General features: G+C 38.2%; 1 protein-coding gene across 3 annotated transcripts in view; it reads left to right on the forward strand.

The window, feature by feature from the left end:
* Positions 1–24,615, forward strand: part of LCLAT1 (lysocardiolipin acyltransferase 1) — a 112,151-nt gene that overhangs the window by 53,478 nt on the left and 34,058 nt on the right. For all 3 annotated transcript variants that reach the window (XM_041424144.1, XM_041424145.1, XM_041424143.1), the window contains one exon: positions 7,831–7,947. In XM_041424144.1, coding sequence (XP_041280078.1) covers positions 7,831–7,947 — 117 coding nt within the window. The remainder of the gene's footprint in view (positions 1–7,830; positions 7,948–24,615) is intronic.

Genomic DNA, 24,615 nt, shown 5'->3' on the forward strand with positions numbered 1-24,615 from the left:
AACTTTTTGCTTATTTTAAAGATTTTTGCTATACTTTTCGTTGCAGATATTCTCAAATCATATTTTATTGCAAAGCCATGTCAGTAAGAAGTAGACATGGTGTAAAAATAACTAGCATATGGTACTATTTTGCCTTCTGTATTCCAGATATCCTTAAAATGGATATGTGTGTAGTATTCAGATGCTATCACACTGTAGGGAATTATCATCACTTGATCAGCCTTCCTTAAAGAGGATAAATTCATTGGACATTCTTGTACTTCTTCACATGACATCTCTTATTAAATTGGTTATCTTGTATCTAAAGCTAGGGAGAAGGATGGAATTTTCTTCACTAAAAGAGTGGTGAGGCAGTTGGACAGGGTGCCCAGAGCAGCTGTGGATGTCCCATCCCTGGAGGTGTTCAAGGCCAGGCTGGATGGGGCTCTGAACAACTTGGGATAGTGGGAAATGTCCCACCCTGCCCATTCCTGGGGGTTCGAATGAGATGGTCTTTAAGGTCCTTCCAACCCAAACTATTTCAAGATTCTATGCAATTATCTCACTTCAACTTTTTTTCTTTGAATTCATGAGGAACTGTTTCCTCCTAGCTCTAAATTACGAGGTACAATCTTTATCTTACTCATGAAGTCAGGAGAAACCTTCTTAGAGCACTCCACTCTCTGAACAAGTGTTTCCATCTCAAGATGTCTGAAAGAATTGGATTGTTTGGAATTTATTCCATAAATTATGTATGCCTTCTAATCTCTAGAGGAATCTAATATTCCTGAGAGACAACAGATTTTTAATGAATTGAGGAAGCTTTGTACTCCAGCTTTAAAAAAGGTTCACTGAGACAGCCACAGTGTGTTAACATTTGTACTGCAGAGTCCAAAAGACAGTGGTGAGGATGCTCCCACCTGAATGTAAAGCTGCTTAAGGAAACACAGGGTTTTCTCTGTGCTGTAGTTACTGATATAAATGATTTAGACTAAACTTGGGTATAAGCTGTTGATACCCTTCACTGAGAAACTCATAGGAACAAGATTCTTTAATTAATAAAAAAAAATCTAATTAAATTTCTGAACACAGGTTGTTGACACATTTTTTTTCTCCTTTGGTAAGATAATTCTGTTGTTCTGATTTCTCTTCTTTATACCTGTGTAACATGTTCTCTTGAACTTCACAAAGCCCAATGGAGATGCACTAACTGTGCTGTTCTGCTGAGGCCACCACAGGTGGGTGTGAGCAGCCCAGGAGGAAGCAGAAAGGAGGGAAGGATGGAGTGATGAGTAGGGAAGACAATAGGGCGCTGCTGTGCTGGCTTCTGGCATGTTAAAGTGTCCTGAGTTTGCCACTCTTAAATTGCCATCAAGTATTGAATGCCACTTGAATACTACATTTGTACATAAAAGGATGACTAGAGATGGACAAACCCCTGTATTTTTTTCTCTGGAAGTAAATAGCTCTCCCTCTCTGATTGTCTTCGCAGGAAATATTGCTTAATATTTATTGTAAAACACTGTAGGAGACAGGAAAAAATCCCGTGACAAGCTAATCCTGACAAAGCAGTAAATGTATGCCATATGAGAATGCTAGAACATATGCACCGTTTTGAATTATTGAATTATTTGAAATAATTATGAAATTATTTTTAGAAAATGGTTGCATTATTGACATAATAGGACCTGTTGCAACCTCATGTTCCATCCTTTAGAGTAAGAAATAAACTGATTTTTTTCTGAACAGATGCTCAAAATTGTAGGGAACATTTTGCAAAAATAGAGGCAGTGACACTTGTTTTCTGGCCAAATGGTAAAACTGCTAATTACTTCTGAAAACAAAATTCCTCTGGTGTTAAAATGAAGAGTATCATTCTACATCACTGAATAGCAGAATTGCTGTATAGCTCTGTGCTGCTGTCATACTTTTATCCTCTCAGTGGCCATGTGACTGTGATAGATTTACTCCTCTTTGTAATATTTTCAGGTATTGGAGAATGAGATTTCAAAGAAATGTAAAATAAGACTGTGTTTATATATGGGCTACTGCCTGACTTTAAGGTGGTGAAGTACTTTGCTGTGGAAGATGCTACATAAATAAATTTTAGAAATAGTAATGTCATGAACCCTGAACATTGTATTTGCAGACTGGATTGTATAGGGGCTGAGGTGATAATTACATAATTGTATACTTATTTCTGATAGGTTGGCCTTCTTTTCACTCTGGAGTACTTGAAGGTTAAAGCTCAAAGGTATTTTATTGTAATTGCTTAAAAAGAAGTCCTCAGCAGGTAAACATGTAGCCAGACTTTCTGAAGCCCTGAAGAAAACAAAGCAACCATGAGTCTCATGCTTCCAGAAAGCTGGAATACAACCCCCCATATTGCCTGCTCTTTTGTTTTTCCTGGTGTTCCTTACAAGATTGTTTGTAGTAATTCTTCAGAAAACAATAACAGAAAAAAAACCCAACCGGTTGCTGTGTTGCTCTGTGCCTGGTGAAGCCTCATTTCCTCTGGATTTGTGTGTGCATCCCTGTACGTGGTCCTTTCTTCACTCCAGTGCTCCTTTTCCCGTGTGTTCCTTCCGTGTGACATTTCCTCCGCCAAGCTCCTGCCGCTGCCTCGGCTGTGGCTGCCCCTGGCCAGTCCCGTGTCACCAGAGGGACGCGCATGCCGTGCTGAGAGCCCTGGCTCCCCAACAGCCATGGACCTGCCCTGCGTCCTCCCGCACTCACATCTCTCCTCTCAGAAGCTTGCCTTTACCCAGGCTTTTCTAAAGCTTCTGCTGGGCCAGATTATCTTTGAATCTCTTGTCCCTAATAAACTGTATGTTTGCAGGGGACAATGGCTTCAAAAGTTAAGGGGAGCAAACAGGTGGACAGAGTGTGATTGCACAGAGCTTTTTTCCTTGAGGAACAACTAAAAATCAAGTAGGAAAGCTTGCTGAAGTTCAGATTGTGGCAGGAGTGATGTGATGTGGGTGACAGAAGGTAACAATGAACTGCAGTTGGATTTTTAACTATGCTAGTGAATGTGATGTGCTTTGGTGGTGCAAAGAAAATATTGATCAGAATCACTGAAAGGGGTTACTCTAACGGGGAATAGGTTGAAAGTAGCTCAAGTAAGAAAAAATGCTTCATTTTTTCTCAAAGTATTAACTGTGAGCCAATAAAGCTTTATCATTTCTATGCTAACCTCTGTAGGTAAATGAGGGTTTTATTTTTTATCCAATTTGAGAGACTTTTGGAGTACTCATTTACTCTTTCACTGTCTGGCACTAATATAATTTGAGAGTACTTGAAGTCATAGAAGAACATGCATGTTTTTATCAGTGTGTTTTTATCACAAGGGAAATTAAAGGAAATGGTAGTACTTAATATCAAATTTCAGCTCACAAACTAAAAATACCATTTTACTAAAAAAACCATAATTTGTTTGTTTTATGCACAGCTTTTTAGGAATAAAAGAGATTTAACTTCTTTAAAATCTGTAACTCAAAAATCAAGAAAATGTGTTAGTAGCATTTCTTCCTTCACTTACTTTAAATGAAATTTTGAAGTGTGGTGCTTCTAATAAATGCTGACTTTGAGCTTTTCCAGTAATTTTAAAGTGTGGCAAATTTAGAGTGTTTTCTCAATTTTTGGATAAAAATGGGAAAAAATATAATCAAATTATTTACCAAAGGTGGCACGGGAGCACAAAAAAAACCTAAGAACTTTTGGGAAGAACCCTTAAATTCTTGTATTTTTGTGTAGTTTGGTAGTTGCCCGGCAGAAGAGTCTAAAGACTCAAATAAACTGGATGGTTGCACCTGTCACCACCCCAAAGAACATGCTCTGAGAGACTGCATGCATTAGCTGAAGGACACAGGGGAGGAGAGGCATGTTGGTGTGAGACCTGAGGAAACAGGGCATGAAACAGCCCTGGAAATGTCCCACATCACCCTCAGTTGATAAACTGGTGCTTTCCTTAAAAATAAGTTATTCTCCTTATTCTTTTTTTAACAGCAAATAGAACCAATGGGTTAAAATAGTAGGAATAGGAATAGTAGGAATGATGAGCAAAAACCTGGGGACTAAATTTGCTTTGACTTAAGTACAGTGTAGGAAAGAAAATACTTGTTCCTAGAAAGCAACACTTGCTCAACTTTTCAGAGGGTTTGGTGATAGGGGACATTACCTTTAGCCAACCAAATTATGTGAGTGGCCTTTTGAGACTGAGGTAAACTGAGTGCATTTCTAGGCCATGTTTCAAGAGCTGCTTGATGCTATTTGTGTTGGTAGTTTGGAAGAACAGAACATATGTTTCCTTTTTTTGAGGAAGTTTTTAGGCATCTTTCTTTTTTTTTTATTATTCCACCTAAAACTGTAATAAACTTTCCTATGGAACAGTAAGCCATCTGCATAAGCTTTGCTGCACTGACAGTGTAGCCTGGTCTATTGATTATGGGATTTTAAAGAGGCGTTGGTTGTGTGAATTCCCTCAAGCTGCTGAGGATATGAAAATGGGTTTCTAATTTCCTGGATCAGTTTTCTAACCTGTAGATTTCATAGAATAAGGAGCATTGCATGTTCTGCCTTTTGTTGGCTCTGGTTCTGAGCGGAAGAATTTGCTCTGAATCTCCCCCCAAAAGTTTGGGCACTGGTGTCTGGCACAAGGATCCCAAACAGCAATGGGCACCAAGGTCCTTACATTGGATGAGATGGTAGTCAGAACATTTAGTCATAAGTAATAAAAGAGAAAGAAACTGAGGTTTTTTCCAATGCCAAGATTATAGAAGGGGGAGGAAGGGCATCATTCCTACTTTTTTTGTAGTGTGGAGGCTTATGCTACGCTTGCTTTCAGTATATCATCAAAGCACATTGACCTTCCTGACTTGCTGTAATAAATGTGTAATGCACAAAGACCTGTGGCTTTATAGTTGTTAGGAAGGGGAGAGGGAGATGATTTTTCCAGATGACAATGATCGCTGTTTTAGCTGGGAGCATTATTCTAGTTGTAAAATCCCATTACACTAGGGTCATGCAAAAGGGGAGGGGAACAGTCTCTGTTATATAAAACTTAGAGTCCAGAGGCAAGACAGGCATACAAATGTCAGGAAATAGCTGAATAGTGTTGGCCAGTGTGCTGATGTCCAGCTGTTCACACATTTCAGAAAGGCAGCTTAGTAAAGGGAAATTTGGAAGATGTTTTGCAGATGTTTACAGTGACTTCTTGCCAAGTACAGGGAGGTGGACTTAGAGGAAGTTTGAAGATGATTACTTCAAGGTGATGGGTGCTGGAGGTCCCAGATTTTACTTGCAGCATCAATTAGGTTTTACTGAGAGAACATAAGTGCCCTTTCACTCCTTGCTTATCTTTGGTGCAAGTAGGAGTGTTTTGCAAACACCAAGGAGCATTTTCATGCTCCCTCTCAGGCAAAGTGCTAGTGAGCAGACACACAAGAGGTAGTTCTTCTGAGTGCTCATTGACTGTGTGCACTTTGAGGTGCTTAAAACATAGAATTTTTTTTAGACTGCTTAACTTTATGTAGATGTATATGGCATTTGTGTCTCAAAGCTCTGATTGACTTGATCTGCAGATTGGAAATTTTCTGCAGTGAAACCCAAACTTGGATATCCTGAAAATGAAGAATATGATACTTCTGTCCTTTGGAAACAACAGTACATTATCTTAAGAACTTTTGTGATAAATAAAACATTTTACTTGAATCATTCCAGAATCTGGAAAGAAACTCTTGATTTTGGTATTCTTTATAGGAACACACTTGGTCATCAGTGTCATTTCTTAGAAAATAGTTTTAGTTCTTGAGCTAATACTGGTGCACCTGAGAGGTAGAACCTGTTTTTTTTTTGGAGGAGCATTTAATAATTACCAGATTACTGTTGCCTCTTCAGCCGTTCCAAGTCTGGCTCATGGCTCCCTTTGCAAGTTTTGCCATTGCAGTGGGAGTCTGCAAAGCAAGTCCCCTTTGCTGATTCAGAATAGTCATTTGCAGTATTAAATGGAGTAGTAGTTGAGCAGACAAAAATAGATATTCTGACCATGTGGTTAAAGACATAATGTATATGTCCAAGAGAAGATAAATTAAAGTTACCTTGCCAAGTGTAATTTTAGTATTTCACACATTCCGTAATTTTAGCAATGCTTTTTGAAGTTGTAATATTTTTCAAGTATTTGTATGTTTTGGCAATTTGGCAAGAATTAAATCTTTGGGTCCTCTTTGCTGAATCACTTGCTTGGCTACTGTGCAACAGCTTTCCTTTCCTCTAAATCACATGGTCAGGAGATCTCTGCCGTGAATCTTAAGGCTTGCACGTATGAAAAGCAGCACTCTCAGGCATGGAAACAGTAGGTCACAGGGAAAAGATATTTAGTATGGTAATATGTTATAGCATTTAATAATTGGTAGACAAACCTTTAGGGGGGGCACTGGCATTTTTGAGAAATAAAGAGGTCATATAATTTAGGGACAAAAGAAAGATGGGGGAATGTTGCATTACAGCAAAAAGGAAATCTCTCACTGCTGTTGATTTGTTCACTTGTGCTATTGTACTTTTACAGGAAAAATTAGGAGAATTGTAAAAGGAAGGATTTATCTCTAAGTATCACTTCTGTTAAATGATTAAACAGTGATATGTTTTCCATTACTTTATCTTCTATCTCTGTTAAGCTTAACTGTGAACCCTTAAAAAAGATTTTTTTTTTTTTTTTTTTTTTTTTGGCTTTAAAAATAAAATAGATTGCTTAAGCAGTGATTTTGTTCCATACATCTGTTGCTGGGATTTTGTCTTAAGCATCTGTAAAACTTCATAAGTATGAGTTATTAAATAAGTTATTTGCTCAAATTGATTTTTGCCATGTTGCCAAGGGAACACTGCATATGTCCATTGCCTTTTGGCCCCAGGGGAGGCACAGCAAGACCCACAGTAAAGAACTGAGTGTAGCCAGAAAAGTCCATTTGGCTGTTGACTGAGCCTGCTTGGGAGAGTCTCCTGCACATCACAGGAGAACAAATTGCCTCCTCTCCACCTGTCTCCAGAAGTTTTTGCTTTGTCTTGTCCTTGTCTTCTTTGCTTAGTGGGCTCTCTTAGCAGCCAGCTCTGGAAGGCCTTTGGTTTCTCATGAGAGATTTTTGATTACCAGCGGTTTGAAACATGTTTGTCATAGGGTTTAGCCGTGGTGCTTTCCAGCTGCCTTGTTTGTACTCTGTGTACAGTGGCAGGCATGTGTTGTGGCACTGAGGTCAAGTCCACTAAGGGTCAAAAAGTTAAAATGGGGAACTATGTGCAACACAGGTTGATGAATAAAACGTGGTGAGTTCAGAATGAAGATGTAAAATACCATTTTAAGCTATTAGATTAACTGCTTTCCTCTTTTTAATATTTTCTTTCTGAAATAAGTGTAACGTGGTTAACACTGACTTCAAGGTATTTCTGTTCATAATATCAAACCTACCTTATTATATGTTGTGTCTTTTGAGTTGAAAAAACCCTCAAAACACAATTGAGACAATTAATACATTTTACTGTAGAATGGGTATTGAAGTGTACAGAGAACTACTAACAGACTATTTATTAATTTATAAATTTCAGATTGCATTTGATAAAGTATGAAAGATTTGCTGATGATTTGCTAAAATGAAATGAGAGGGTAAAAAAGGCTTTTCTTGCAATCCACGTGGCTCTTCCTCATACCATGGTATGGCCAACTGAAAGCACACTTGTGTCTGCCTCCACATCCGTACTGTGTGAGCTGCTGTTGTACCATTCCTGTTGTGTAATCATTCCATTTAATCCATGGTCTGCTTGCACAGTAACAGAGAGTGCTGCTTCTCCTTCTCTCCCCAGACAATACCAAAGCCCGCAGTAATGAATTTGCTGAGAAGAACGGACTTAAAAAATACGAGTATGTCTTACACCCACGAACGACCGGATTCACCTTTGTGGTTGAGCGTCTAAGGGAAGGTAATCCTGCTCTGTCCTTGCTTTTCCTTTAAAATGATTGGAACATGGAGAGATTTGAGACTTGATAACAGACAGATATCATCAGGAGGTATGCAGGAAATGAAATCAACTTTTATGTTGTTTAGTTTTAAATATTTTAGCTTGTTTAGCAGTCTTACATCAGAAAACCAGTGGAAAAAGTCTCAAGGAAGTTCAGCCTGTACTGTCCTCAACCCCAAGTGGGTGGTTGACACTGAACACACAGGCACATATGTCACTGCCCTCTCTGAGAAGGCTTCTGGGTTTAATTCTGAGAGCTGAGTAAATGAATTGTTATGTTAAATGGACAAGGGGAATGCACAGCAGCGTGGAAATGCAGCAAGTCAGCTGTCCAGTGCTCCCAGGTGTTTTGGATGATGGTGACTCAGAGAAGCTGTGTGAAATACAAGTTGTGCTGCTTGGCAGGGTACTGGGCAAGAGAATGTGTGATACTTGCTTTTTACCCAGAAGCGGTTTTCCATCCCAATATTAATCTAGGGGTAAGGGTTGAGTCCCTTTTCTCAGGAGAACAGAGTATGAAGGTGTGATTGTTACACTGAGATGTCTGGGAGTTGTTTTGGGAATGGGCATATTAAGGAGATTCGAGGCCATCAGGATGTAACCTTTAAATGGCACAGATGTGGCAGGGATTCAGGTACAGATGAGTGAATATTTGCAGGATATATGGTTGAAGAAAATAAACATGTACAGTAGATATGAAGTGACTTTTTTATAGGCTGGTTCTTCAGGGAAAAGCAATTCTAGATCTTTAACACCTGCTGGTTATTTTGACTGCCAAAAGAAGAAGTTTGAGATTATTAAAAAGAATAGGGGCCTTCTGGTAGGTTTTTTTTGCTAGCTGGAATCTTTGCTTGGATTTTCGAAGCAGACCTGGCTTGCATTTTACCTGCTTCCTTCTAAGCAGATCTCCTAAAATCACTGCAAGCACTTTGGAATTTTGTCCAGCTGGACAATCCCATTTATCTATTTGACCCTATTGGTATTACACATTCAGAGCTGGACACCTTAGATTTTTGTCTCTCTTGGATGTTTATTACTCAATTTGCTGTAGTAAAAAAATTTGCCACATACACAATTTCAAAAGCTTGCTTTACTTAAAACTTCACAGCATTAAGTTAACCTAGTGCATAACAGTATTTCAAACCTGGAATAAATTTTCAGTTAAAGAAATGTTTTCCACTTGAAATATTAATAACTTCTAAAAAATTCTGTATTTGCTGCAGGAGCAAGCTTTGTGGTATACAGTAATTTTCTAATTTTATAAAAATGTTTTTCTCTTCCATTGCTGTATGAGCCATTTTTGCAAATTAGGCGGTTGGGTTATGAAAAGGAAAATATTTGAGGCTGATTAACTGATTTTATGCAGTAGAAGGCTGGGGAAAAAACAATAACGGTCCAGCCTTTGAAGTGGTTTTACATCTCCTTTTTATTTAAGGCAGGCAAATATTGTGTGAAATATTAATGTCCCTTTTGTGTTGAATGTACTAGATATTGGATATTTTGATAGGCATTATAAGCTATATATATTATAACTGTATGCTATTATGTAGTAAATTGTGTGTGAGAAGGTATTTTAAAGTACTTGGTTATTACTTGTTAATTTAAGAATTGGTTTTCAACTGCTTCCAGGTGTGTGAAATGGGGACCGTTTGTGTTGAAAAGTTTTGGGGTTTTTTATATGTGTGTGTATATATATATATATACAACCCAACTGTAGTTATTTGTGTTGAAAAGTTTTGGGTTTTTTTATATGTGTGTATATATATATATATACAACCCAACTGTAGTTGCTGGACTTTAAAATACTTCATTATATTATATATAGATGTGCAAATCTATATCTACCTTTTAATCCCTACAATATAGATATCAAGGCTGATATTCAGATGCAGGTGGTCCAGTTGGTACTTGGTGTTATTGTGCAGCTCTGGTTTGAGTTATAACTGAAACTGATAGAATGCTTTCTTACAATCCCAATTTCTGATACTAGCAGTAGTCAATAAAACCAGGACTGTCGAGGGATATAGTGTTAACCTGAGTCTCCATTTCTGAATTGTCTTAATGCTACAATCATAGTAATAATCATAAAAGCAGATGTATTTTCTTTTTTTACTCCTCATACCTGCAGGCTCAAAGCAGTGTGTGTGACTTCAACATGGAGGGGGCAGTGGTGGAGATTTTAACATTATGTTTACGTCTTTGAAAGCATTTTTGTGCATAGATGACAACCTTACTGCCCTATAGCTCTCCTGTGAATACATTTTGGCTCGTGGCTGTTTTCCATTCCTGAGGCTCAAGTGTCTTTTCTTCAGGCCTGAGTACATTATTTTGCTCCAAAAATAGGTTGATGAAAAGAGGGGGAAAATGTTGTTAGAAGTTTAACTGCTTTTCAAATGTTCAAGAAACTAATTTAATTTGGTAAGAAGCCTGATTAATATGCATCACAAGCTGTAGCATGAAAGAATTACCTTTTATTATATAAAAATGACTATTAGTGACCCTTCTGAATAGGAAATGAAGATTCAGGTGAAAATAACCTTCAGTAATATTTTGCCTGTGTCTGTGCAAAGGAGTTTGTTATGTGAGGAAGCACTGTCTGCACCCTGCCAGGATAAACCAAGCAGTTACCTGCTCTTTGCTTTTCATAGGTAGCAAAAATCCACTCAAACTCCTCTGGCTGGCATCTCTTTCTTTTAGGGTCATTATTTCAACTATTTGGTTTCTTTGGCCCATAGATGCTGCTGTGATGGTTTCTAAGTCACTGCTGAGATTTTGGCAGCTAAGAAAAAAAGACCTATATGATGTCCACCAAAAAACAATAAAAGTTGTTTACATAGTGCATCTCCTTGGCTTTTAAGTCATACCTTTTCTTTCCCCATTCTGGTTTATCTAAGTGGTAGCTCTTCCCCCCTAAGCTGTCTCTTCTAAGCAGAAACCCGCATAGAAGCTGACTGGTTTTTCCTTTCATTAAGCTCAGGTGCCAGAACAGTGAAAATACGGTTTTATTTTTAAATTATCACATTATTGTCTTCTTATTCATAGAAACCATAGAATCACACAAGAGTAAACACAGACTGTGAACAAGCTTTAGATGTATAATTAATAATATATATACTCAAGAGAATAAGGACTTAAGCTGTCGCTAGTTTTCAAGCAAGAGATACCTGGTTGGTTGACTTTGATGGAAAGCTAGGAGAAATAAAATCGGTGATTTGCATCTTTCTACTTCTGTTCACTTGGTCAAGTGAATAATTTGTCTTGTCTGAGCTGTAAGGAATCCTGATTTCAATCAGCACCTGGTAAAAAACTACTAGAGATTTTTGCTGTATTTCTTTGGGGAATAAGGATGAGCATTTTTTGAAAGACAGAGTAAGAACATGCGAATGTGCAGCAGAAAGTGAACTCCAGGCTCCAAAATGAGGATTGACCATTACTTTTTTTAGTTAATCCCTCTCTTTAGCCATTTCCTAAAATCATATTTAATCCTTTTTTTAAGCCTGAAATTTTGAGTAGATGTTATGTGTGGAGTAATTTTTGGCAGAACTTGGGTTAAGGTAACTCATCTCCTTTTACAAAATGTGGGACTTCGAAAAGGGCTGAAATGTGAAGGAATTTAAATAAGACTTTTATAAAATCATGCCATTAGCAGTGTTAATTGAAAACATTTGTGGTTTATATAATGTTCTTGAAGATCCACTTTGTGAGATCCTTCTATAACTCAGAAATTACGTATAGGTTTTCGGACCTGTTTGTGTTTTGTAAAGTTTTTTTCTGAAGTGCCAAATGACATTGAAAGTTCAGCTGACTTGAATGCTCAGTTTCAAAGAGATGGAAAATAATACTGGTTTGATTTGATTCAATATTGTCTGGATTCATTGAATTACATATATTATCTTGGCATAATATCTGTAATTGTAGCCAAATAGTCTGTCAAGAGAAAATAGCTGTTTACAAATGTTTTCTTAAAATTGCTTCATGGCTTTTAAGCATTTTCTCAGGACTAAATAAACAGTAAGTGTTAAGACAGAGCTAACACTTTAAAGCATCATTAGAAGATTATTCATGCTTTTGTAGACAATCATTTCTGCCAACATTAAATTTAAACTGACCTCTTTTTGACACTTCCTCTACAGCCATCAACCATCTTTAATAGCTGGATACATTGGACTGGATGTTCCCATTATGGGGTTTATATTTTACTGGTTGTACAGTATAATGACTAGTCAGAATTAGTTGTCTTATTATAGTATTTCAGCTTTGAATTTAGTTCTGGTTCATAATTACCCAACAGAAAAAAAATATTGCAGATAACATCTGCCAACTGCAGGATCCCAAAATAAACAAAGATACAAATTTAACATGCTTGCCTTCATTGTACATCCTTACTGATGGAAAGAAACTGATTCTCGTCCTTTCTCCATGATTGGTTCAGAATTGATAATTTTGCCCTAAAATTAATGTTTATACACACACAGTTGAAGCTAATCTGTATCTTCTAATGTTCAGACCTGGGTTTTAAAGTTGCTTCAGTAATTACATGCAGGTATTCAACCTGATTCATTGCTAGGGCAGGAAAGTTTTCTTTAGGTGTTCAGTCCATATTATCTCTATATAAAACTGTAAATGCTTTAATCCTGGGATGCTTAGTGACTATTACGTAGATTCAGTAGTAGTGCAGATTCAGATTTTCTTGAGTTAGAGTATCCAGATGTGCATATTTATATACTGAACTCTTCATGGCATTTATTTGGGTTCTGGTGCAATTTGCTTACACGGCACTTTTGAGCTAATAATGTAGGGAGGCAGTTTGTGATTTGCAGATCAATATAGAGGGCAGTCAGTAGGAGCTGATGATTAACAGTTCCTGAAAGCTGACACACAGTTTGGCTCCCCTTTGCTGGGGTGTGAAGTAGCCAGGGTTAGGCAGCAGGTCTTTGTGAGCAGTGCCTGGACATCCTTGCTGTGCACCAAGAATATTCATTAATGAAACCCTTCAGCTTGAAGTAGCCAGAGTTTATGAGCTCTCAGAGCTTTTTTCTTACTCCAGCTTTGAAAGAGAGGCAGAAGGTTGCTTGTATGAGTTGATGAAAAGTCAGTGAGAAATGCTACCAGGAGACTGCCAAGGACTTGTCTTCTGGTGTTGATGACACTTATGTCCAAAGCACCTACAACTTACCAGACAGATGCTATTCGTTCTTTCAAACATAAATCAAAGTAATAACAATTTCTAAGTGTGTTGCATTTTTTAAAGAGAAAATTGATGTGAGTGTGAAAATCAGGTCTACTCATTGACTGAAATGTTCAGGCTGTGGTAAGAGGGGTGTATGAATGAATAAATGTACATATTAAATATGTACTGCTTTTTATTTTGATTACATAGTTTCTTTCCTCTTCACGTATATATATTGGGTGAGGCATGTGGGTCTCAATCACAGAAGTGTCTGCTGAAGTACCTGCAGAGGTTTTATGTGCCCAAACAGAGCTATGTAGCAGGATTGCAGCAGTTTCCAGGTTTGTACATAATTTGTCTTGTGTGTAACAAAGGTAGGACATAGAAAGACCCCACATCAAATGACAGAAAAGGTTAGATTTGTTGTTTCAACGAAATTTACCCTCCCTCTTTGTGACTGAACAGATTTCTGACTCCTAGGATCATATGTTGGGCCGCTGCCAAAATTTCTGTGGGTTTTGGCAAGGCCAGAGCTTGCACGCTGACCAGCACTGCCATCTCTCAGAGCAGCTCTTGCCTGTTTGTGCTGGTTGCTCAGTTGTGTAAACTAAAACCAGTCTGTTTTTGAAATAGGAAAACATAAGTGTCCACATCATCCTTAGCTTTCGGTCCTCAGTCAACTAATTTCACCCGTATGTCCATCAGATATGCAGAGATTAAACAGCAGCTCTAAACCATCATTCCTTAATGCAAGGAAATTCTTTCTTCATGATTCCTTTTTCTTCTGTGCATGTGTTCCTCCCAGAGTCATGTTACTAAGTAGATTGATACTCTGAAATTACTGAGCTATTGTGAAAGTGCTTTGAGCAAGTTTTTAGCTGAAAATGCAGTATTAGAGCTTCACTGACTGCTGTAATTGATCTTCTGGTTTTATGAGAATTGGATCCTGTGCATTAAATAGCATAGCCTTTGATACAGAAATATCACTATGTAAATTTAAGCTTGCATACTTTTTATGCCTTTTGTGTGTCAGTAAAAAATTCATAACATTAGTTATATTTAAAAAAAAAAAAGCAGGGACCTGGTTCAAAAGCATGCTTTTATCACTGGGCATGTCTGTGAAATTCAGCAAAGCAGAAAATCGGATGCAGGCTGTTGTGCTTTATTGCAAATGCTGACAGTTGTCTCTGTACTCTGGAACATGGGAAAGGGCAGCTCGACTTTTTCCAGAATCATGTTAACCGCTGATGATTTCCATGTCTTGCAAACATCTGCGTGTGTTGGCTGTGATGTACTTCTCAGAATGAGCACCAGCTTTCTGTTAGCTATTTTCTGGCCTTTGGTACACGTTGAAGTTTCTGTTTCTCTTCTTTCATGTCTTACTGGAGCAACATTCTACACTGCTCGCCCCACCTCTGGAAAACAGTCCATTGTTTCATTCCTCCTGGGAAGGATTTGCTTTTTCCAAACCACTCTTTTCTGTCAGCCCCCATCCTTTCCTCTTTCCACCCCGCACTGCTATTGAGAAGGGAGTAGAGCCTTTCCACTGGAGGGTTTATGGTGTAAGAATCGCTGCCCCTTTAGTGTTGCAGGGTGACACGTTTGAGTCACCACACATCTGTGGTATTCATCGGAAATATTTCAGGTTTTACCTTCTCGAGCCTCTCAGCGTCCACCTACTGCAGTAATTCCCTTGCAGTCTCTCACGTGTGAGTCATGGCTTGTGACAAGCAGATACACCATGCAGTGGATCATTTTCCATTTACCTCCTCACAGGTTATTAATAGTTGCAGTGGTAACCATACTAAAAACTTATCATTTGCCAGCAGTTACCCCACAGTGGTATTAGAGGTTTCCACTGTTTTCCCTTGACTCAGAATACACAGTATCTGTGGTAACGATGTGGTAATGTTTGGCGAGTTTGGACTTCTTTAATTGCTTCAACTGGAGGCCTTGGAACGATGCTAGCTCATCAGATTGCATATGTAAAAATGAAGCTTGGCCACCGATGAGTTCAGGAAAAATGATTTTTCAGGAAAAACTAGAATTATTTTCTTCAGAATTATGAAAATGTCCTGCTCTTTGATTTTGATCTAATGTTTATTTCCTCTTGAAGATATTTTTAAGAAAGGCTTTTCTAGTAGTTAATGTGCTCTGACTAGGTGGTGGACCAGGAGTGTGAGTAACAAGGTGTATCTGCTGGTCTAGACTGGGTCAGCATCTCTCTGGGTGTGTGTTTTGAAAGGTCATTCATCGATTTGAGTGTTTTGAGTACTGAGCTTTATGGTTCTTTTTAAAGACTTAGGACAGACAATAGGTGAGCCTGAGATAAAGTACAAGTTCATTAATTACTGCTCATTCTTGTCAGCCAGTGATCCAAGAATTTGCAGGTGATGTTGGTTGAATTGGTAGCATATTTAATTATTGCTAAGTTGAAATTAATTCCTATAAACAGAGGAATAGTATTGGCATCTATTTTTTTCACATGCTATTACCACATGCTTTACACAGCTTACCCATTTCTCAGCTCAGTTTATTAGTAAGGCAGATAATTGCTTCAAGCAGTCTTGAGTAGAGAGGAACCTAAACATGCTTTTTCCATAGTCTCTTTTTATTTTTTTTTTTAACTGCTTTAGTTTCCGTTTGGAGATGATGTTTCCTGATGTGTTTTATTAGAAAAATAGCAGCATCTACAGGCTGAATAGACTAATCCCAAATCAAGAGTCCTATTGTACAGGGGAGTCTCAGTAATTTTTTTGGATTCTCCACTCTTCCACTTTTTGCAGATGCCAGCTGTTTTTATTTCCAGCTGCATTAAGGTTGCTGCAAATGTGTTTTGTGTATTCTTGATAAGCACTTTTCTGTATGAGTAATTACTGGCAGGGGAGAAGGTCCATGGAGTATACTTTCAGTTACTGGAAATGTTGGAATCCTCAAACTGTTCAGATATAGCCTCCAAATCTGTAAGATAGTAATAAAGCTTTCAATCTCATCTACTTGCAAAATATGTTGCTTATGTATCATTAAACCTTAAGTAGTTTGTTTCTTTCATTCCTTTCTGCTGTTGCAGTTTCAGCTCTCCTTCCCTTTGCCCTCCTCCCAGTCCCCTGCCACTATTTTCAGGATATAAAAAATGAGCCCAGCATCAGACTTTTCCAAGCTGACTCAGATCTCTGAGTTTAGCAATCATTTGCAAAGGCTCTGCTCCAGAGATGTTTGAGCTGTGCCACAGCCGTGAATCCTGGATGTTGCTATGGGACTGATACTGAAAAATGAAAAACATCAGGGGGCAGAGGAGCTTGGGAAAAATTGTAGTAGAGCATAAATGCTTTTTAAAATAGATTTTTATCAAAACATAAACTTCAGCATAAATTCACCTCTACACTTCATTCATCACTTTATATGTAATCTGAAATATTCCTGTCTTTGGGACTTATTTTGTCAACCTTTTTCTGAACTGCAGGGTTTTGGAGGGCAGGAAGTAAGGTCTTGGCTCTCTGTGTTCTCACTAAAAGTTGGTGGGATATAGGAAGGGTTTCCCTTTACTGCCTGTGTGCCATGCCACTAATTTGAAGTGCAACATGCAGGAAGTGTTGTAGTGAAGTATACTACAGCTATAGGGTTTGAATATATTTTCCCATAAATTCATTTATTTGTAGAATGATTACCAATTAAGAGTTGGAGAACTGTTTCAATACACATTTGACTCATTAGTGTCCCTAATTCTATTTCATACCATTAAAAACAATTAATATCTTAAAATAAGCATCTCTGAAATGCCTATCATCTATATTTAGACTTATGCAAAACTGTCATTTTGTTTGCATAGATAGTCATTGTTGCCCTTGCAGTGCAGCAATAAAAATAAATGCTCTTGATGATTATTAAATAATTCCAGAAGTAGGGACCTGAGCAGGGCTTCTCCTGGTCACCTGCTCTGCTCTGAAAGGAGCCAGCCTGGCCTGATGGATTGTGGCATGGCAGACAGTAAGGACATCTATTAGGAAAAAAGAAGAGCATGCACAATAAATAAAAAGAAGAGAGGCATTTTCAAAATGCTTCAGAGTCTTTGGAATTTGTGAGCAATGGCACGTTTGCGTTGCCTTGAAGTTGCTATGGGTACTGGCGTTTAAAAGCCAAACACAGAGGGCAGGCCTTAGGGACATAAGTCCCATTTAAGATCCTGTAAGAATGAGTGTTCTTTTAAATTTGCTTGGATGCTTTTGAAAAATCATCCCTCAAAAGCATTCTTTGTCTAAGTGCTCTGCAGGTTCATCCTGTCAGCAGCACCATTGTGATTTAACCGGTTGACTTCTGCCTTCACTTATCCAAAAAGCATTCCTTCCAACAGACCTGAAAGCTCCCTGCCATCCTTTATCAGCCCTTTTCTTGCCTGCTTTTGTAGCTCGTATCAGAGAATTAAATGAAACATATGCTCAGCAGCTTTGTGGCTTTTTCTTTCCTTCCTGTTGCTCCCACCCCATCTGTGAGGCCTGTGTCTTTTTGAGGCAGGGATTTTGTTTTGGTGTGTCTGAAACACCCAACTCACTGATGTATAAGCTTTGCTGGAACAGGTAGCAGTTAAGCCATAGCTGTCTCAAACAGTGCACTCTGCATGCACACAGCATTGCAAATATTTAATAAACCTGTTAATAATACATTCCAAGCCATAGAGGCTGTGGAGATTCATCAGAATTTATGCTACCTGTGGTGCTGACAAATTCAGTTGACATTACACACTGAGACACACACGTAAGCATGCACTCAATGTTCAAATATATACATAAGTTCTGATTTATAATAGCAGTATTGTACATTAGGATAGAACATTTTCAAAGGATTATTCTCCTCCTTGAAGGGGTAAATTCTCTTGACTTTCAGTCTTGTGCCTTTCTGTATTCTGGCACATGAAATCAACTAGCAGCATATTCTTTTTCATGTCTTCTTGTTTGAACAGTAGTGGACAGCACAGAATTCATTAAAACTGAACAGCCAAAATGCTGATAGAATATAATGTGCCTGTGACTTAAATGGTGGGGCTTTTTCCTGTAAGGTGTGGTATACTGTGAACATACAGAACTGTGTGTATGTATATGGAGGAGTTTTGGTGGCAGATTTCCATCTCTCTTGGCAAGCTATTTAGGAGGAGGATCATATGGTAAAAACCCCATTAACACAATTGCAGAAAACAAATCTTACTTAGCCTTCGAGAATTTATGCATACGGATGTATGCCCCATGATTTTTTACAAGCAAAATGGTTTTACTTTGCCCCTCCCTCTCAGCTGACTGAAAGCACTGTGGGCAGACCAGGGCTGCTTTACACCCAAACTGAAGAGATCGTGGTTCAGAATGAGTTTCACTGGCCTCTTGCTGAAGGCCCATTGCTGCCTCTGAGCTGGGCAGGAACTCGATTAAGTGGGTAGACATTGCTTGGAAGCTGTTCAAGCATCTGCTGTCCAGGATGCCCTGTCCTGATCTACAAGTGAAAAGACTTCACAGGGCACTGCTTCTTTTCAAAGTAACACAGGAGGAAAGTGTCAAGCATTCAGATTGTGTAACTAAATACTGAGAAATGGGAATTTTAGGAAGGGAGATTGAATGCAGCCCTCTTGTGGTGCTCGCTTTGGAACAAGAGAACAAACGTGTTTTGCCAGTTTGGTATTTTCTTTGCTTAGAATGGCAAGCTTCTAACAATGCATTTCATGCTTTTTCATTTCAAACTACAGTAAAAAAAAGTCAGAATGGAGAGCTTTTGCTGGCAGGACTTTGAAGCTGATCTGCTGTCTGAGAAGCTATGAGAGGATAAAGAAAATTCCATAATCTGTAACATTCTCTGGAAGAGCCCAAGAGCTGTGAACCTGAGGAAATGCATTTTCTTCCTAGGAGAGAGGTGGAATTTGGGAGTATCTGGTCATAACTCCTGAAATGTTGCCTTCATTTTCAAATATTCTATGGTAACTCTTTTACAGCTGTTATTTCAGCATTGTTTTCTCAAAATATTTTGCTATCCAGAAACACATTCCTAAGATATTTTCATTATTTTAGCAGAAGAGTTGTGGCAAATACAAAAGGATGGAAATAATGGAGATAGATGAAAGAAATTAGAGGCTTGAAGATTCATACTTTTACAGCAGCACATGCATCCACATCTTGTAAACACAATACAATACAATAATGGGGTTTATGCCCATGAGTAATCCAGACTACACTTTGGGAAACAGTGGTCTGTCAAAGAGATACTTGCACATAGTTACATAATAGGCATCTAGCCCTAAGATTTTGTTCTCTTAAAAAAAAAAAAAAAAAGAAAAGGACAAAACCCTCCACAACAAAGAAATAAAAGACCACACAAAAGCTTTTCTAATTTTCAAGTGATATATTTCTTTGTTAACTTTCATTACAAAATTTTACTTCTGCTTTATGGAGCAGAAATGTCACGTTGCTTTTTTTCTTCCCTGGAATTTGCTATGCACACCTGATGTGGAAAGAAAAAAATCAAGAGCTGTCTTGAAAAGGAGCACCAGCATAGTTTTAATCCCAGGAGTATGACACTTCACAATAATCATTCTCTGAAAAATACTAAACACACTAAGAAACTAATAGGAACATGAACAGTATGCTGGTCAGGCTTTTGTCACAAAATAAACAAAGACTGTTGAGACCTGCATGTAAAATATATTTTGTCTGCTACTTTGCACACACTGTAGCTAAAATGGAAAATTCTGTAGAGTCGAATGATAGCACTAAGTGAATTGGCATTTGCAATTAGTTTTCCAGTGGTTTGGCAGTATTAATAATGCAGCAGAAGGACAGGATATCCTTCAACTAAGTCAGTATGAAAAAAGGTTTTCATTAGCATTACAATGAACTCTGAGAACCAGGTATTCTTACTCAAGGGAAATAAGGTTTGGGGAAACAAATTTTGTGTTTGAAAATGTTGGGTGAATTTTGAAGCATATCTAAATGTGACTATTATCGGAAAATGGTTTTAGAATAGTGTAAGGATAAAGTCTCTTTTTCAGGCTGTTATTGTAATTCATAAGATATTATTTTCGGCAGTGTTTATTATACAAAAGAATGTTCAGAACCAGATAAATACACTAGGGAGCCTGGTTAAATAGAAATAAACCAAAGGAGTCACTTAAAGTTACAAGAGAAACAAAATGCTGACATAGATGAGATAAATTATTCTTTCTCTTGTTTTTCCATAATACTCCACTTTGGTCAAAACCAAAGAGCAGTAGCTAATATATTTGCATATTTGTGGTTCAAATTTACATGAAGATCTCAAACATTCTGATTTATCAACCAAGGTAAAATGAGATTGAAGCAATTCAGTCCAGAGGAGCAGATTCTTATCAGCACAACCTTGGCACTGAAATAGATTAATTGGAAGCCATCTGATGCAAGTTGCTGACAAGGAAGGGGTAGAAGAGGAAGCAGAGTGCCTTTATGTAACTGATGTCACCACAGGCCACTTGTGTTTGTCACAATGGTCAAATTAATCTAGCCTTAATACCATAGTGGGCAATTCTGGTAAAATGGAGCTGCCTTTCTGGCAGCCTACAGCAGCTTTGGAATTTGGTGCCTTTGCCAGTATACTCCATCCTGAACAGCAGCATGCTTAGATTTTGGCCTGATGGCCAACTACCTCTTTATCAGCCAGAAAGATCTTTTAGGTGAATTACAATGTGTGCTATTACACAATAGCTCAGGGTCATCCAAATTCTTAATCTTTTCCACATACTTGGTTAGAACACTAGCAGGGTTTTTAGGAAGGCTCTCTTCCTACACTTGCCTGCTGCAAGCACTCCAAATACACTTCCATGTAATACTTTCAAGTCTGTAGAGTGAGTCTGTCCTCTGCGTGTCCTGATGCCCCTGCCTCAGATAGGCCTGCAGGAATGTCCTAAGTGGCGTCAAAGTTCTGCAGAAGACTGTTCATTCTTCAGTGTTCCTTCTCTCTTACACCACCTGGCTTTTTTCAGTCTTCATCTGAGAGCAAAGGGAGGAAACTCTCCAGTTCAAGAGAATTAAGAAATCTTAAGCATTCCTGATTTTGGAATGCTTAAGATTTCTTTATTGGACATTTCTTCTTTCTTCTCTGTGCACCCAACACCATATTCTGGCTCTGGAACTGACTACAGTGCAAGTAATTGCTAGTAATTTCTGTGTGTTTTGCTCAGCTTGTTGTCTTGAAAGAAGCCATAATTTGGATAGGCCTCTCTCTCGAATATGAAAAACACGATGCTTTGCTAATTTTCTTCAAGAAAGTCACTCCAGATAAGGCATTTGTCAGAAGGACTCTTCTCTTCTCTGCATACCTCCATCCAAGGCATCCCTGGTTGTGCTGGTGCCTCGAAGTTGCCCAGTACAATGTTTTAATTCAGCATACAATGCATAGAATTTCTTGCCAGACAACAGACACTTGTGATAGTAAACTTTCCAACTCAACTCTGCTGAAACGTAGTTGGTTCCTTTTTTTTTGTTCGATGTAAATAATGCACCCCATAGATGACATTCTGAGTGAAATTCAATGAGCTCTCTTTATGAACAGTCATGATCAGTAGAGTCCCCCAAACTCGTATTTTAGACAGCCAGTTGGTCAGTGTCAAAGGAATTTGCTTTCTGTGGGTGGTGTGCTTGAATGATCTTACCTATCAGATTGGAAGGCAGATCCATGCTGAGGAAAGCTCCCAGAGGATGTGTGAGGAAAGCTCGGTGAGGGACAGGAACATCTGTACCAGAACTTCAGTGATGCTCTGGGCAGGAGGCACAGACTTGGGGGGAGATGTCCAGCTGTAGCTTTGCATAAATTTTTGATTAGCCTTAAAAATAAATACCTGGAACACCAAGTCTGGAAAGGAAAAGGGATTAAGCCTCTGCTAGCAAACAAACAGCATGTAGTCACCTTGGTAAGTGTAGGTGACATTTGGTGCAAAGTGTCTAGCCCAGGAATAGCAGATGTGAGTGGAACCTAATCCCAGAACTGAAAACTGGTTTAGGTATCTTAAGAGACAAGGAAATGGCAAAGTTGTTTTTGTCAAACCTGTGCCCCAGATATTCCAATACCTTGGTGTTGCCCAGTCTTAGTGTACTGTCAAAATACAAACATTTTTAATGTTTTGTGTTGCCTTTTTGTTTTTAATACAGCAGTTCTGTCTTATCTAGTCATCTAGAAATTCCTTTCCAGAAATTTCAGTGGCTTTTAGCACAGGATTGCATTAAGATAATTTTAGGTGTCTGTTTTGGCCACCAGATCTTTGCAGAATCCCTCCCTTGTTGAAGTTAGTCGAAAATTTCATATTGACTGTACTAGAAAGGCAGTTGCATGCATTCTTGCATGTGACAAAAAATAATGTATAATGTCTATATACAGCAATTTTTAAAATCCCACTGTGTCAAACAGATATTGATGTATTTATTCTAAATTTCAGTGAGGCTTTCTCTGAGTATCTTGTATGTCAGTATGTTGGGATAGGTAGAATGACTTTGAGAAGGGGCAGTACAGAGGAGGGGAGAGCTTTAGATGTGTGTTTGAACTCAGTTGAATGAAACCGAAATGCGCATCTCCTTTAAATGTAAAACACCAGAAAAAAAAGAATCAAAACACAGAAGAGGTGAAGATGAGGGGAAATTGCTACTCATCTATTGAATGGAAACTTGATGTTAAATAAGATCTTCTTATGTTTCACCATTTGAAACACAGTAAGAGTTCCAGGAACTAATTACCTAGCAATGGATGATGACATGGAAATATATTAAATATACATAGATAGCTAACCATGAATACTTGATGCATGCAAAAGAAGAGTCTAGTTAATTTTTATGTAAATTAAGCAACTTTGAAAGTGGCAATATAATAAGCAACAACAATGTTTTGCATTTGAATAGAACAAAGCAGCAAATTCACACTTGAAACAGAGCCTTTCTTCTTAAACTGTCTTTTCCTGGGTAAATATCTTAATGTCTGCTTTATTCACAGTAAAAAACCCTGTGGTCCTCATAGGTAAAATCTTCTCCAGAAACAATCAATTTAGACTTTTAAAAGCGAATTTAATTCTTTGGTGGGTTTCATGTCTGTGTTCTCTCTTACAATGATGAAAGGGGTTCATGTTGAATCAGTGTGGTAAGAAAGCATAGTTAATGCCAAGATTGTGTAAGGATTAGATTATTTCCAAAACTTCGTGGAAGTAATGAAAAGGGGTGCTCCCTCCCAAGGAAGTGTGTTGTGAGACTGGTCTGGCAGAGGTGGAGATGCTCTGAGGGTGGGCTCAGGTGCTGCTTCCTTGGGGAACAGCTCCAGCACAAATTCAGCTCAAGCCTGTTACCTGAAAGAAAGAAAACTCACCTGTGGTGACTGAGTGGAGTATAAAAACTGCACTGAGGAGGAGGAAAAAGTTCTTTCAAAAAGAAGGTGCATTTGTTTTCAGCCTTCTACTGCAGGTTGCTTGATAGATAGCAATGTTTATAATGACTTTATGCATGGTTTATTTATGGTCCTCATATTACTTCAGTTCAGAGTTGTCCATGGATACACAAAAAGTTCAGATGTAGATGTATATACCTTTTAAAACTCTCTTGGAGCTGTTCGTCTTTGAGAGTCAGGGAGGAAGGTATTAAAGCCATTATTAAATGTATTTTTATTAATATGTACTGGTAAACAAACTTCAAGCCCTGTGGAAGAACAGCTGCCTTTGGCACGTTTCGGTGGTAAGCATATGGCTATTCAAGTTTGCAGTACAAATCCCAAGGCATTTAGATCAGTGACTGTCAAATAGTTTGTCATGACACAGAGTTCAGCTTGAAGCTGCAAATTTGGTGCTATTCCTTCTTTCTAATCTACTGTAGAATTTGATTAGTTGAGCCACCACTCAGCTTCCTGTAAGAAGGAGTCCTTCATCAGCAAATAAACTGCCAGAGGCATGCAGGGCACAGTGTTTTACCTCTGTGTTATACAGTGCTGTGTATTACAAAGGTTTGAATAACTTTGGAAGGGCTGAGGAAAAGTGTTCATATTAGGGATCATTAACAAAAATTAAAAGCATCATCTGAGTTCATATTATAATGGCCAAAATAAAAATAGGCTCTTATTGCAAACAGCTTACTTGTGCAAAGTTTGTGGGTGAGGCTTTAACAACTGAGCTGAAAATCAAAATGACAAAATTCTATTTTTTTCCTTAGCTTGTTTCCAAATCTACAACTTTCATATGAAGTCTAAAATAAATTAATAACTTTATTTATATATGTCTGAAAAACAGAATCAGAAAGATCATAGTGAATTAGCTTTACAGGTGCTAATGAGATTGGTTTTATGCATGCAAAGTGCTAAGGATTGATCATTGACATTATAAAATTTGGGTCTTCCTGCACAGATAGGTTTGGACTTTGAATTTAAAAGCTGGTACAAAACTGAATATTTGAAGGTCTGACATATTCTTTAGGACTGAGGCCAGA

This window comes from Onychostruthus taczanowskii, unplaced genomic scaffold, assembly GCF_017590055.1.
Source record: "Onychostruthus taczanowskii isolate IOZ18803 unplaced genomic scaffold, ASM1759005v1 scaffold80, whole genome shotgun sequence".
In the NCBI taxonomy this organism is placed as follows: domain Eukaryota; kingdom Metazoa; phylum Chordata; class Aves; order Passeriformes; family Passeridae; genus Onychostruthus; species Onychostruthus taczanowskii.